The 14,250-nt window shown below is 43.7% G+C and overlaps 1 protein-coding gene across 2 annotated transcripts in view; it reads right to left on the bottom strand.

Moving 5' to 3' along the window:
• LOC138979794 (death-inducer obliterator 1-like) overlaps positions 1-12,656 on the bottom strand; it is a 52,851-nt gene extending 40,195 nt beyond the window's left edge. Inside the window, exons 1-8 of one of the 2 annotated variants that reach the window (XM_070352537.1) lie at positions 12,520-12,656; positions 9,477-9,787; positions 8,603-8,887; positions 7,783-8,093; positions 6,325-6,541; positions 5,086-5,565; positions 2,696-4,508; positions 1,811-1,925 (exon numbers count right to left, since the gene is read on the bottom strand). In XM_070352537.1, the coding sequence (XP_070208638.1) occupies positions 1,811-1,925; positions 2,696-4,508; positions 5,086-5,565; positions 6,325-6,541; positions 7,783-8,093; positions 8,603-8,887; positions 9,477-9,770 (3,515 nt within the window). In that variant the 5' untranslated portion in view covers positions 9,771-9,787; positions 12,520-12,656. The remainder of the gene's footprint in view (positions 1-1,810; positions 1,926-2,695; positions 4,509-5,085; positions 5,566-6,324; positions 6,542-7,782; positions 8,094-8,602; positions 8,888-9,476; positions 9,788-12,519) is intronic. The other variant, XM_070352538.1, reaches the window with a different exon arrangement.
• Between the last annotated feature and the right edge of the window lie 1,594 nt (positions 12,657-14,250).

Here is a 14,250-nt window from a genome sequence, read left to right as displayed (position 1 = left end):
TAGTGCTAACAAAACATGAATCTTAATAATAACGTAATACATGTTTAACTATTAAGACCATAAAAAACCTATATGCTAAAATAACTTCGAACTTTTAAAAACTTCTTATAAAATACACAACACATCTAGATAAACACCAGAATGATAAAACAAAAGGCAACTCGTTAAAACTATTAAATGCATCAATGTCTAAAACACGAAAGACTCAAATATAAAATACACAATTCTCTAAAATTCTTTATTAAAACTGAAACCGACCTGCTCAAAGTAAACCATACCCACCCCCTCCCTACCCACCCCCAACCCTCCTCCTACACTAAATACTAATTATTTCTACTCTTAACTTCCCAACTACACGTTATCCATAAACTATGCACAGGAACATGTGTGTCAGCATTATGTGGCACCGACATGACTTGTGCATATCTAGCCTACAGCTAAGGGTTAAAATTAAAGGACTACTGCAATAAAAATTATATTTATAATAATTTAAAACAAAAGACAAAAATAACAAGCTGAATAGAGATGGAACCGTTACAGAACAGGATGGCAAAATGTTGCGACTTTAGGAGTTGTGTTTCAGGAAGAGGTGAGTTTTGAGTGCTCGCTTGAATGACTGTACTGACTGAGAGTGGCGAATGTGAGAGGGGAGAGAGTTCCATTGAGTAGATGCGCAAAATGCAAAAGTGCGTTGTCCATATGCTTTTGATTTTGTGTGTGGGATGACTAGGGTGCGGCTATCAGAAGAGGAGCGGAGTTGTCTAGCAGGAGTGTATACAGTGAGAAGTTCAGAGAAATAAGCAGGAGACGAGGCAGAGAAGAAGTGAAAGCAGAGAGTGGACAGTTTGTATTCAATGCGGGCTTGGATGGGTAACCAGTGGAGTGTGCGGCGAAGTGGTGTGACATGATCTTTTTTTCGTGCTTTGAGGATCAGTCGTGCTGCAGAATTTTGAACTTTCTGTAGTTTGTGCAGGAGGTAGAGTGGACAGCCAGAGAGAAGAGAGTTACAGTAGTCAAGTTTAGAAAGAACAAGAGAGCAGACTAGAGTGTTTGTAGTTTGAACGGACAGAGTATGGCGGATGGTTGCGATCTTGCGGAGTTCAAAGTATGCGGACCTACAGATGTTGGAGATGTGCTTGTTGAGTGTCATGTCTGAGGAGATGGTGAAGCCGAGGTTTCTAGCTGAAGAAGAGAAAGAGATGTCGGTATTGCCTACTTGGACAGACGAAGGTTGAGAATTTGGGAACTTAGTGGACTTTTTCATGCACAGAAGTGCCTCTGTCTTATCATCATTTAGTTTTAACTTATTTTCTACCATCCATGACTTAACATCTAAGATACAGGTCTGAATGGTCTGGATGGCGGCATGTGTCTCAGCGGGGGAACTAGGCTTATACAACTGGGTATCATCAGCAAAAGACTGGTTTGAAACGGAATGATTTTGAATGAGGGCAGACAAGGGTTTGGTATACATAATGAAGAGGACGGGGCCAAGTACAGAGCCTTGAGGGACACCGAAAACAAGGGGGGCTGGGGCTGATCTCTGGCCATCGACAAGCACAGCCTGAGTTCTGTCCGTAAGGTAGGACTCAAACCATGCCAGCGCTGGACCAGAGATGCCATACAAGGTCTGGAGCCTGCTCAGCAGTGTGACATGATCTATTGTGTCAAACGCTGCCGAGAGGTCCAGTAGGGTGAGCACAGACACATCACCACCATCCAGAGCAGACAGCAACTCTTCCACATACAAACCCAACCGAGTTATTTGGAGTGCATTTATTGGCAGTCAGCTACAACTACAAGTCTGTACCTGTTGCCGTGAGGCCTGCGGCAGATGCAGTACACAGTGTCGTTGTCATTGGCCGGCTCCCAGTCCGAGTCGTTCTCATCGTCCTCCCAACTCAGGTCCCCGCTCTCGTGGCCATCTGCACCAAACCGCCCAAAACACAAGTTGAATACAACTGTAATGGTCAATAGCAAGGCGCGTTTCTGTTCAGCATAATTCAAAGGAACCGTCCTTCCTGCAGCCATTTACATTTGATTTACTTCTGACTTGATTTGTCAAAAATTAAACCTTCCAATAAGTAAACTTTGAGTTTTTGTATTCTGGATGTTGGAACATTGGCAGTCTATCTGTTTTTGTATTCTGGATGTTGGAACATTGGCAGGCTATCTGGTTTATTCTGGATGTTGGAACATTGGCAGGCTATCTGGTTTATTCTGGATGTTGGAACATTGGCAGTCTATCTGTTTTTGTATTCTGAATGTTGGAACATTGGCAGTCTATCTGTTTTTTGTTTTTTTTATTCTGAATGTTGGAACATTGGCAGTCTATCTGTTTTTGTTTTTTTGATTCTGAATGTTGGAACATTGGCAGTCTATCTGGTTTATTCTGGATGTTGGAACATTGGCAGTCTATCTGTTTTTGTATTCTGGATGTTGGAACATTGGAACGTTGGAACATTGGAACATTGGCAGTCTATCTGTTTTTGGATTCATACCTGACAAATAATCTCAAAAAGAAACCAATACTAAATGTTAACATTTTGCAAGCCAAGAATGAAGCCGGGTTTTCCCGTGTAACATGCCCCTAATGGCTTTGCCGTGAGGGTGTAAAACTGACATTTTCTTCAAGAATGACATTGGCAGGTACTTTCGAGACAAAAACGTTGCAAGTAAAATCACTTTCACTTACCATCCTTTGAGCCTTTTCTTCCCTTGTGAGGCTTGTGTTTCTTTTCCGAGCTCTCATGTCTCTCCTTTCCATCATGTGCCAGAGGCTTGTGTTTCTTTTCCGAGCTCTCGTGTCTCTCCTTTCCATCATGCGCCAGAGGCTTGTGTTTCTTTTCCGAGCTCTCGTGTCTCTCCTTTTCATCATGCGCCAGAGGCTTGTGTTTCTTTTCCGAGCTCTCGTGTCTCTCCTTTCCATCATGTGCCAGAGGCTCGTGTTCCTTTTCCCAGCTCTCAAGTCTCTCCTTTCCATCATGCGCCAGAGGCTTGGATTTGTGTTCTTCACCTGCCGTTTCCGGTTTCAACAGCACTTCAAACAGGGATTTACGTTCCTCTTTGGGTTGCTTAGCTTCCTCTCTGGCTTTGTGGGGACCCTCTTTTTGTTCTTCCTTGGGATGCCCAGCAGAGTCTTTAGGGAGGTTTAGGGACACATCTGCACTGTCTTTCTCTGTGGACTGCCTATGCTCTTTCGCTTGTGAATGTATGATTTTTACTGATCCCTTCTCCGCTTTCAGGCTGACGTAAACAACCTTCTGAGCACCTTTGCCGCTAGCGTTGCCCTCCACTGAGCTCTGCTGAGTCGCCGTGTTTTCTGCACCGCTGACAGGAGTACTTGCAGCAACCACTAATGTACCGTCAGCAGCCACCTGTTTGATCACCGTACCGGTGGGAGTAATGTGGCGCACCACCGTGCCGACAGGGACGAACTCTTTGAGTGGCGTTCCAGCAGACGTAACGACTTGCTTGACTACCGTCCCGCCAGGACTGACGTGCTTCACCATGGTGCCTACTGGGACAAACTGCTTCGCCGGTGTTGTCTCTGACGTAACCTGCTTCACCACTGTACCATGCGGCACAGCCTGCTTTACCACTGTACTGCCAGGCGTGGTTGGTTTTACGACTGTAACACCAGAGGTAGATGGTTTTACCACTGTACCGCTCGGCACAAGCTGCTTTACCACCGTACCACCAGGAGTTGACTGCTTTACCACTATACCACCAGGGGTAGACTGCTTTACCACTGTACCACCAGGAGTAGACTGCTTTACCAGCAGTGATACTGGTTGTTTGGTGAGCAGGGACACCTGGCGCACAACGCCGGATTTCTTGTCTGGTCCAGCGTCCCCAAAGCTTCTGGGACTTTCCGTTGACACACTTCGCTTTTGGACTTGAGTTCCAGCCCCATTCTTCACCCCGGTTGTCGTCTGTTGGCTGACAGTGGCTGCCTGTTTGCCGTCTGAGCCGAGGTGTGCAGACCCAGGTAAGACGTTTTTACTATCTTTTGTGTCCACTGTCTCGCTCTCTTTCTTGAAGTGTTCTGTGGGAATGACCCCGTCGGGTTTAAAGAGGTCGGTGACCGTGGGGTCGATGATGATCTCTTCCGACTTGCGATGTTTGTGTTTCGGGGTCTTGGCGCTGTGCGTGGTCTCCTCGGCTTTTCCCCCAGATCCTGCACTTTTTGCTTTGTCAGCGATCTTGGGGGTACCTTCCACCTCCCCTTTCGACATGCGTCTCTCCGCACCCTTAGTGCCAGCCTCGCCTTCACCTTTGGATAAACGTCGATCAGCGTTGCTCTTGTGGCCGTCTTTCTTCTTCTCTCCATGGCCGGTAGAGCCTTTTCCTTCGTTGCCTGCAGAGAGAGATCTGTGTCTTTGTTCCCCTTTGCCTGGTGTTTTCTTCTGGACTCCCGCCCCTTTGTCACTCTTTGTTGGCCCCTTCTCCATCTTCTTCTCTTTCTTTGTCCCATCTTCACCGCCCTCCCTTTTGCCTTCAGCGTTCTGGAAACCAAACAACATGCCAAATAAACCACTATGGACTTTCTGCCTTTAATAAGCATACGTTTTCAAATGACCGCAAAACTCCTTAAAGTAAAGCACTGTACAGAAGACCAATAAATGAAAGCTGATTGTTCCCCCCACTCATAATCTAATCAAGTTATATCAAAACATCTTTTACCAAACACGGTAAATAGAGCAGACAACAGATTTTCGTTACAGTACAGGTCTTAAAAGGGAGGGAGTCCCAAGATGGGGGTAAAATTAGAGAGGTTATGAACAGAAACTCTGAGAAAAAAAGAGTCTTAAAAGGGAGGGAGTCCCAAGATGGGGGTAAAATTAGAGAGGTTATGAACAGAAACTCTGAGAAAAAAAGAGTCTTAAAAGGGAGGGAGTCCCAAGATGGGGGTAAAATTAGAGAGGTTATGAACAGAAACTCTGAGAAAAAAAGAGTCTTAAAAGGGAGGGAGTCTTAAAAAGGAGGTAAATTTATGTAGGTAACGAACAGAAAACCTGAAAAGGCAAGGCTTTAAAACGACGGCAGTCTTAAATTGGGGGGTCCCCTGAACTGCATACTTACATTGTGCGTTTTGGCAATTGCTTTGAGGGGAATATCGTCTTCATCACTGCTTTCCTGCCTTTTCTTTCCCGCTGGAGTTTTTCCTGCCGTCTTGAGAAGTTTCCTCTTTCCTTTCAGCCCAGCTTTGAGTCCAATCATCTTCTTCCCCCGGCCCTGGAACCCCTTGAACTTTCTTCCTGTGTCAGTTTCCACCTGCATTTTCTTTTTCTTCTGCTGCTTTCCTTTCTTCTTGTCTGATGCAGCTTCGTCTGTCTCTTCCTTCTCTTCGTCTTTCTCTTCCTTCTCTTCGTCTTTCTCTTCAGCGTTCATTGCTGCTTTCTTTTTGCGCTTCATGGCCAGAATGGCTTTCTTGGATCGTGGTTTAGCGGGCTGCGCTTTGGGCTTGCTGCTGTCTTCGCTCTCTGGGTTGTCATCTGCTGCTGATGCTTCCTCTGCTGTCTCGTTTTGCTTTCCTTTCTTTCCCTTCACAGCCAACCCCTTCTGAAACAGATATATATAACAATACAACAATTAGATGAAACAACAAAGGGAAGAAAACGCTCTAAATACATTTTCATGACTTTACTATATCCCACTGTTAGGAATTTTGGGTCGCTTCTACACAGCAGAAAGCTAGCAGAAACAGCAGAAAGCTAGCAGAAACAGCAGTCGCGCTACCCAGGTGTGTGCGTGGTTAGGTGTAACCAGTCACATGCAAATTCTCAAGAATGACTGAAGTCTTTTACATGCCACAGCAGGCAGTGAGCACATACAGTTGAAAAATGTCTTTCCCGGCCTAGATTCAAACCCGTCATGTGAGAATCACAAATCCAGTGCTCTACCTACTGAAGTACCGGCCCCCCGAAAGTTTCCATGATCCTGCTAAGATAACAATGTTGTCAAGGAGAAGAGGACGAGAGAGCAATGTGGAACAAGTCTCAAGCACCTAGAAGAACCAGAAGCATCAAAATAAACAGGCCACTTTTATCACAACACCACAACTTTTAGTTTGGGTTCCTCTAACTTTTCTAAGATTATATTTTTTAAAACACAACATGCACATTGCAATACAAATTGCATTGAATCTGCGGGAGAAAAAGTGCTTTGTTTTATTCTTAGCCAAATATTTGTTCATTAGCTCTCTATGTGAGCTGATAGGCAGCGGTGGGCACATCCACGGACAATTTTGAGGAGAAAAGTGCATCATTTTGCTCTGTAGCTACTGTGGTTTCAATCACACACATGCACACACCAACACACCTTTCTCCCTCGTTTTGTTGCCGGTGGAGTTGTCTCCACAGGTGGAGATTCCTCCTCCTCCTCCTGTTCCTCTTTCTCATCCGTTTCATCCTTCGTCTTAGCGGCCTCCTGTTCTTGTTGTAAGGCCGCCTTCAGTTCCTGTTCCTTCTGACGATTTTCCTGCAAGATCTTCTCTGCCTTCTCTCGATTCTCCAAATCCGTAATGCGTGTCGAGCGCCTGAAAATTCCAAATGCAGCTTCAATGGCAACGTGTTCTTCTATTCTTAAGATCCTTCTGGAAATTCAAACAGTTTCCCTACAAATAGAGACCCATCAAAGTACACAGCTACCTATCTTTCCTGCAAGTTCATGGTCATGTTTTCCAAGTCAATAGAATTTAATGGTGCTTCCCCTTTTATCCTGCATTGTTGTGTCAGTGTATTCTTATTCTGCTTCGTTCATTGGCTGAAACTCCCACATTCACTCATGCTTTTGCACGAGTGGGTTTTTACGTGTATGACCATTTTTACCCCGCCATTTAGGCAGCCATACGCTTCTTTCGGAGGATGCTCGCTTGGTATTTTTGTGTTTCTATAGCCCAACAAACTCTGACATGATTACAGAATCTTTTCTGTGCGCACTTGTTCTTGTGCTTGCATGTACACACGAAGGGGAATAACTCAATAAGTCACTAGGTCTGTGCATTCAAAACTGATAGCCTTTCACAGTGAACTGATATTCTGTTTCATGCATAGATAAATGGGGGTGATCCAACAGACAAAAAGTATGCGGAGAAAGGAGAGGCTGGGACATAAGCCCCTGCCAAATCAGCTGAAACGTGCCACAGAGAATTTCAGACTGCAAGTTTGACATAGCATGGTACAAAGTTTGACATAGCATGGTACAAAGTTTGACATAGCATGGTACAAAGTTTGACATAGCATGGTACAAAGTTTGACATAGCATGGTACAAAGTTTGACATAGCATGGTACAATGACAACTTCTGGTGCAAGTACTTTCAGACCCCAAGAGCAAAATACTGAAAACAACCTGTTCAAAGTTCACATTCCCATTGCCTGCCGCACAAAGAATCATGCTATCTCCCATGCACGTAATTGAACGATGTAATGAAGCATGGCTCGTTCTCACCTGCCTAAGCCTTTTGTCTTTTGGCACGAAAGGGAGAAAGCGATTTTGCAACGATTTTCAACGATGATTCATGCAGCTGTTACGGATCTGCTTGGATTATCCAGCGGGCGATATTGAGCTCTCTGGCAGGCATTAGGCTAACGCGAAAGGGTTCAGTGGAATACCCCTTAAGACCTCCAAAAATCTGAGAAAATAAGGTCTTACTCTTGGAAAGGAGTGAGTCTTAAATGGAGGTACAATGACAGCAGTAATGAACAAACAAACAAGGCCCTAAAAGGGAGGAAGTCTAACATTGGCAGGTATTACAAGAGGGGATTCCATGTACTGACCGTTTTGGCTGCTTTGTCTGTGCACCAGACGTGCTAGGGGCCGGTGAGCTAGGGGCAGGAGACGACGAAGCTTTCTCTGCATCTGACAGGTCAGACGTGTCCTTTTTCACCGTCCGCTTGGGAACAAAATAGTACTCAAAGTCGCTGTCGGAATCGAAGGCGTTCTTGCCGTCGTCGATACGCTGCTTGATGCGGGCGGATTTGCGTTGGGGGGAGAACATGGTGGTATCGGTGTTGGCTGAGGGTAAGGCGTAGGCGTGATCGTTGAAGGCTGCGGCCATTACCGCCAGCTCGTGCTCACGCACACTGTCCTGAAAAATTTGACGCACAATACTCCGTCAATTAGTCACACTGTCCTGGCCATGAACATAAAAACCCACGCGTGAAAAAAACGTGTGGGAGTTGCACTTGCAGCCCATGCACACAGAATGGATGGATTGTCAATTGTTCCTTATCTTTAAGAACAAAGTTTATTTAAATCATAATTATGGAATAGCACAAAGTTGTAGGAATTTATAAAACCTTTAATCAAAAGTTAAACAATTTATATCCTTCAAATTATGATGAGGAAAAAAGACGAGCAAAAAAACACCAAAACCTTCAAAATAGTAAAGGAACCTGTTATACTTATAGTGCCCACCTGTCTAGAAAAATCACCACAAAGAATACCCAATGGGTTTTACTATAATTAAACTGTACGAAGGGTGTAACAAACACCTGTCTGTAAGTGCAACATCCACTTTAGGCCAGTCTCGTGAGAGTTTCTATCGACAGGTTTGACTGTCTAATCCATGAAAAACAAGACCTTGTCTTCACCGACCTGAATGAAGTGATGAGCAAGCGCCTGATCAAGCTGCAGACTGGGATCCGACGCCTGACTGTCGAACAAGTTGAGAGAATGGCCCGAAGTGCTGGGCTGCGGAGCCCCGACAGCGACACTGGTAGTGCTAGAGCTGGGGGTCAAGGTCACAGGGTCATTAACCAGCCCTGCCTCCAGCTCACTCAAATTGGTCTGCTGTAGAAAGTTGCGGACTTCTTCGCTGGACAGAACGTCGTCCAGTCGGCTCAGGTGCTCTTCGGTCAGTCCACTGAATGGATTCTTGTCCTGCAAGGTAACGCACACAGCATGGATAAAATCATCGGAATGCAGCTGGCGTACATGCAAACATACACACAAGCAAAATGGAAAATAGAACTGGAAGCTGCCCCATATGAAGACTCAAAGTCAAATTAAGGGCTTGACCTCAATTTAATTTACACCGTTCAAACATCCTTAGTCAACCCACCACGATACAAAAAAGGAAGCAGGTTAAACACTGTATTGTTAATTGTGAACAAGTTCAAAATTTTCCTTCATCATACTCATAGCACTAACAGTTTTCAAAATAAATTCAAAACACTGATCAATATGAATATTTTTTTTATAATAAACATACTGTCTCACACTTCACACACTTAAATAACATGAATATTCTTAGCTCAGGTGACACAAGATTGCAACTTTTAGCTTCTTTTCAGAACAACGTTGAAGGAATCAATAACCTGGGTCAATTGGGGGGTGGGGGTGTGTGTGATGCCTAACCACCCTAGCTTCAGGCCTTCGACTTTGTCCCATCAGAATTTTGTCATAGTCGTATTCTCCCAGGCTGAACTCTGCACACCCCTGTTAACAACAGCGAAAGTAACAGCCCTACCTCAGCTAGGACTTGATCCAGGTTCCAAGCATCAGACAACGCTAAAGTTGCTTGCCCAGAGCTGGCGGCCTGTGTGTTGCTCCAAGCAGCACTAGACTCGGATGTTTCAGGTGGTGCACTCTGGCTGGCGGCAGACCCAGCAACCTCTGCATCAGTACCAGCGGAATTGTCTGTGTTTACTTGTCTCCCCTCCGTCCCGCTCTCCTCTTCCGACTGAAGCAGGATGAGAGGAGGGGCTAAAGTCACGGCTGAAGCTCCAGTCAGGATCTCAGATGTAGACATTGAATCGCACATGGCCGTGTTCTGGTTGCCTGCACACAAGATAAGGAGGAAAAAGGATTTACACTGATAGTTATAAGCAAGGACAGCTTTTTGAGACCATGTGTCATGGTGTAACATGGTCACGAGTTTGAAAAATGTGGATTAAAAAGTTCTACTAAACTAGCAAAAATCTTGGCTCAACTTAAACATTACTGCTTGTTTATGTTTAGTCCACAACTCTCTACTTCACTACTTGCAAACAGGGAGCTTCTTCTTTGCACCACTTACAGTTTGAAAGAAAAGGTATGATTCATACCTACATTCTTGAAGGCTTCTATAAGTATAATTGCAGCATCATTTCTTGGGGCTAAAGATAAAAGTTCTACTAGCAGACAAGCTTTTTTACGAGTTCACAGTGATAAGAACCCTATAACATCCCCATCACTATTCGTAATGGTAGCACTAGCAGTTCCTGCAAGATCCAGGGATGGCCAAATCTCAAATGTTTAACTCGCCAGCCGGGCGAGTAACTTCAAGAAAGTTACTACCCCGCCAGAAATTTCGCCCGCATGGTACATGTATGAACGTTTATAATTATATGCCTATGAAACTCGATAGTAAAGCAAAAACTGTTGCATTTGATTTTGACCAGAATTTTCACTGGCCAGCCAGGCGGTTTCTTCTAGCCCGGGCGAACGATTTGCAGACCTGGGAACCCCTGTTTTGCGCTTGGAGTATTCTCAAGCAAACTTGGTGTATTTTTAGAAAAATAAGCGTACTCAAAACAGCATTTGAACATCCATGAATCAAACATGTTTCACACGCGTCCGTCGTTATGTTAATTACATTTATCAAAACGTTTAAAACAAATGCTTCTTTCAATGTTTACTGACAAAAACTGTTATCATGTGTCAACATACTGGATTGGCTTTGGGGTGCGCTTGTGAAGAAAAGTAGTCTTGGAATTGTTCTCGTCGTATTTTTTCCTACTAAGGCCAAAAAAAAAAAAAAGCTTTGGTTACGGTTTCATGGCCAAAAAAAATAGGGTAGGTAGGTCGATTAAACTTTTTTTTTGTTTTTTTTTGGTTGTTCCCTCTTGAAATGATAAAAATATTTGTGTATGCAGGATATTCGAGGTATTTTCATATTGGTGTATTTGGAACCACAGATATTAATTACTTTTTCATGTTAAGAAAAGAAAACTGGACATACCCTTTAAACTGTATAGTGCCACTAGTGAACACAGTCTTGAACGCAGTCTGGACTGATTGTCACAAATTGAAAACTAGTCAAAATACCGACTTATCAGTCGTGTTTGTTCGATATGAACGCACTTTCCGAATACGATTGCAAATGCAGACGACATCTTTTTACGTTCGCGCAACGAACGAACGCACGAGACTGACTTCCCTTGGATATGGGAGTTGTAAAAAGCGGAGTGGTGTCCCTTGTCGGGCTTGTTGTTGTCTGCTCGCCGGCGATCGATGTTTTCTCTGTGCCGTGGTGTTGTCGTTTTCGGTGGGTTTTTGTGTGTGTGTGTGGTTTTTTTGTGTGTATGTATGTGTTTGGTTCATTTTATTTTTAGCTTTAGGACCAAAAAAAAAGTTTAGGGTCGGCCCAAAAAGTTAGGGTCAGTCGGGAAACCGTAACCAAAGCATTTTTTTTTTGTTGCCTAACCGTACTTCTCGTATTCTAGACAATCCTGCGTACAAAATCGTATGGGTTCCCAAGTCTGGATTTGGCCATCCCACTCCCACTCCCAGAAAATCTCAAAGAAAAATAATCAAACTCTCTTCAAACCAGTTGACTTAACAGAACTTACACTACAAGTTTGTTTGTGTAGCAATCTCATACATGCATTTGGACACAGACCCTGCCCTCTGCCACGCCACTTACTCAACGCATCTATCACTTCGTAATGGCTTAGTAAAACTAACATTTAAGCTTTTCCCTTTGTATCAGTACAGCAGAATTAATTTAAGAGGTCTTAGTCGACCAAATGTGGGTGTATTCCCTGTAGGTGCACTTCCTGTAGGTGTTTTTCCTGTATACATTAGGAAATGAACCCAGAAACAGTGAACTGAGTTGTTTACATCAGCCTCGCGTAGGACAAGAGATTGAGCGCGATCTGATTTCCTACAGGAAATGCTTCCCGGGTGCATTCCCAGTATACAGGGAAAACAACGTGGACAGGAAAAGCACCTTCAGGGAATGCACCCACTTTTGGTCGACTTAGACCCCTTCAGCATCAGTACATCATGACATGTGTATGTAAGATGTGTGTCACTCTCAGTCTCAAGCACTGAAGCAGGCATCTATTTCTAATTCTAACTCCCAATCCCAAGGTTAACACTCATTTCAAATTATTGGTGTTTGCAAATGCAATCAATTCAAGACTAAACGTTTCTAAATTATTTGCTTAGTTTACTTTCAATCCAGGTATAAAACCACTATAGTGCACCTGATGTATGAAGCTTCACTGGACTCTCGTCTAAAAACTGGAACTCCAGATCAAAACATGCAGTCTGACATTGTTATTCAACAACGAAACGCCAAGTGCAATCTTTCATCGGCACAAAGTTTTAATGCAATCTTGAATAAATCTGTTTTATTTCAACCCAAGCAAAGTGAACTTTACTTCTGAATGTTTCATTGTTTGTAATCAAAATCAGACACAGGAGAGTGCGGTTCATGATAAGATGATAATGTGTTAGTGTTACACGCAAGAAGAAATGACGAAAGACATCTATATATTCCACCGCAGTCTTGCAAAGCCTCTTACCTCAATCATGCCAACAGATGACAACTTTCCAACCTTCCAAAGAAACAAATGTATTTGCAGATTGTGGATGAAATATCTCCCACACCACGGTTTTCACTTCACGTAACAATCAAAGATGCATGCGAGCCAAACGGCGGCCATGCTGTTTTGCACTATCACGTGACCATCGGTGGTTGATGGTTTACTAGAGTGCAATCATCGTCTTCCCTTGCTACCAAAAACCGTACACTGCAGTCTCTGTTCCTACCACTTGCTACGATCGAGTGGTCGTGTGTTACGCGTGATTGTTCTGCAAAGTGACTATTACATGATTGTTCTGAAAGTCTACTATTTATTTCATCGTAATCATGTAAGCCCTCATGCGTGATTGTTCTGAAAGCTTACTAATTTACATGATTGTTCTGAAACTCTACTAAAGGTAAACTTGCTTCACCCGTGAAATGTAGTCAGATATGGAACAATATGTATACCCCTGCCCAACGAAGTGTGTTTGAGTTGATCCGTCTTCTGTGTGCGCGACAGCTTCAGATGTGTGTTTGAGTTGATCCGTCTCTCCACTCCCTTTCTTAGGTGTAGGGGGTGGGGGAGGTTTGTTCATATCAACTGACATTTTATCAAACCACTGATTTGAATAATTCATATACAAAATTCTGGTGGTTGCTGTGTATTAAAAAAACAAGTGTCACTGAAAACAGAGATGTGCTAATAAATTTAGCTTTCATGTGTGTGTATGTGTGACCAGTGTGTGTGTGCGTATGTACTCAGTGCACTGGCGTCGGAAACTGGGGGGGGGGGGGGGGCAGCTGCTCCTCCTGGGGTGGGGGGGGGGGGCAAACATGTCTTTTTGCCCCCCCCCCCCCAATATTTAGGATGACAAAAATATTCACAGAGAGAGAGAGAGAGACTCCGAGAGGGAGAGAGAGAGTGTCAGTGGGAGACAATGACAATGACAATGACAATGACAATTCTCTCACAGAGAGAGAGAGAGAGAGAGAGAGAGAGAGAGAGAGAGAGAGAGAGAGAGAGAGAGAGAGAGAGAGAGAGAGAGAGAGAGAGAGAGAGAGAGTTGATAAACAAAATACCCCCCCACACACACACACAAAAGAAGTATATTGTCTCGCGTGCAAGAACTTCTAAGTTATAGCCCAGACTCCCCACCCATGTCGCAACCCCGGCCATCTCCTCCCGTCTCTCATCCCCTCTCCACTTGAATTTTTAGTTCATAAAAAAAAAGTTTCATTTGTGAAAATTATTTGTTATGCCTTTCGTCTTTAAAGGGGCAAAAATTAGCTTCCATTTTCCCTCTTTGCCATGCCTTTCGATCCATTTTGGTGACCTAGCCACCTAAGCATGGCAAAGAGGGAAAATCAAAAGTTTGTATGTGTCCCTTTAAACCTGTAATTAGAATTTTGAGTTGGAAATACTCAAGAAGAATCATTACATTTTTGAAGATTATAGATAATTTTTGTCTTTGGACATTTAATTTGAATTTTGAGTTGAGAACAATGAAGAAGACATGTTCAATGCAGTATGAAACGTATTACTTGTTGAGTTTGTATTCATTGGGCGGGGGTATAATTATCAATTTCACTTAAGATTTAGTATCATTGTATCAAAATATTGTTCCATTTACATACAGACATACACACAGACAGACGGACGAAGTGACTCAATCCAGTATACCCCCTCCAACTTCGTTGGGCTGGGGCCGGTATACATATTGTTCCATAT

This window comes from Littorina saxatilis, linkage group LG11 (assembly GCF_037325665.1).
Source record: "Littorina saxatilis isolate snail1 linkage group LG11, US_GU_Lsax_2.0, whole genome shotgun sequence".
NCBI classification, from domain to species: Eukaryota; Metazoa; Mollusca; class Gastropoda; order Littorinimorpha; family Littorinidae; genus Littorina; species Littorina saxatilis.
Note: the sequence above shows the minus strand (reverse complement) of the source record. Positions and strands in the feature narration are given on the sequence as shown.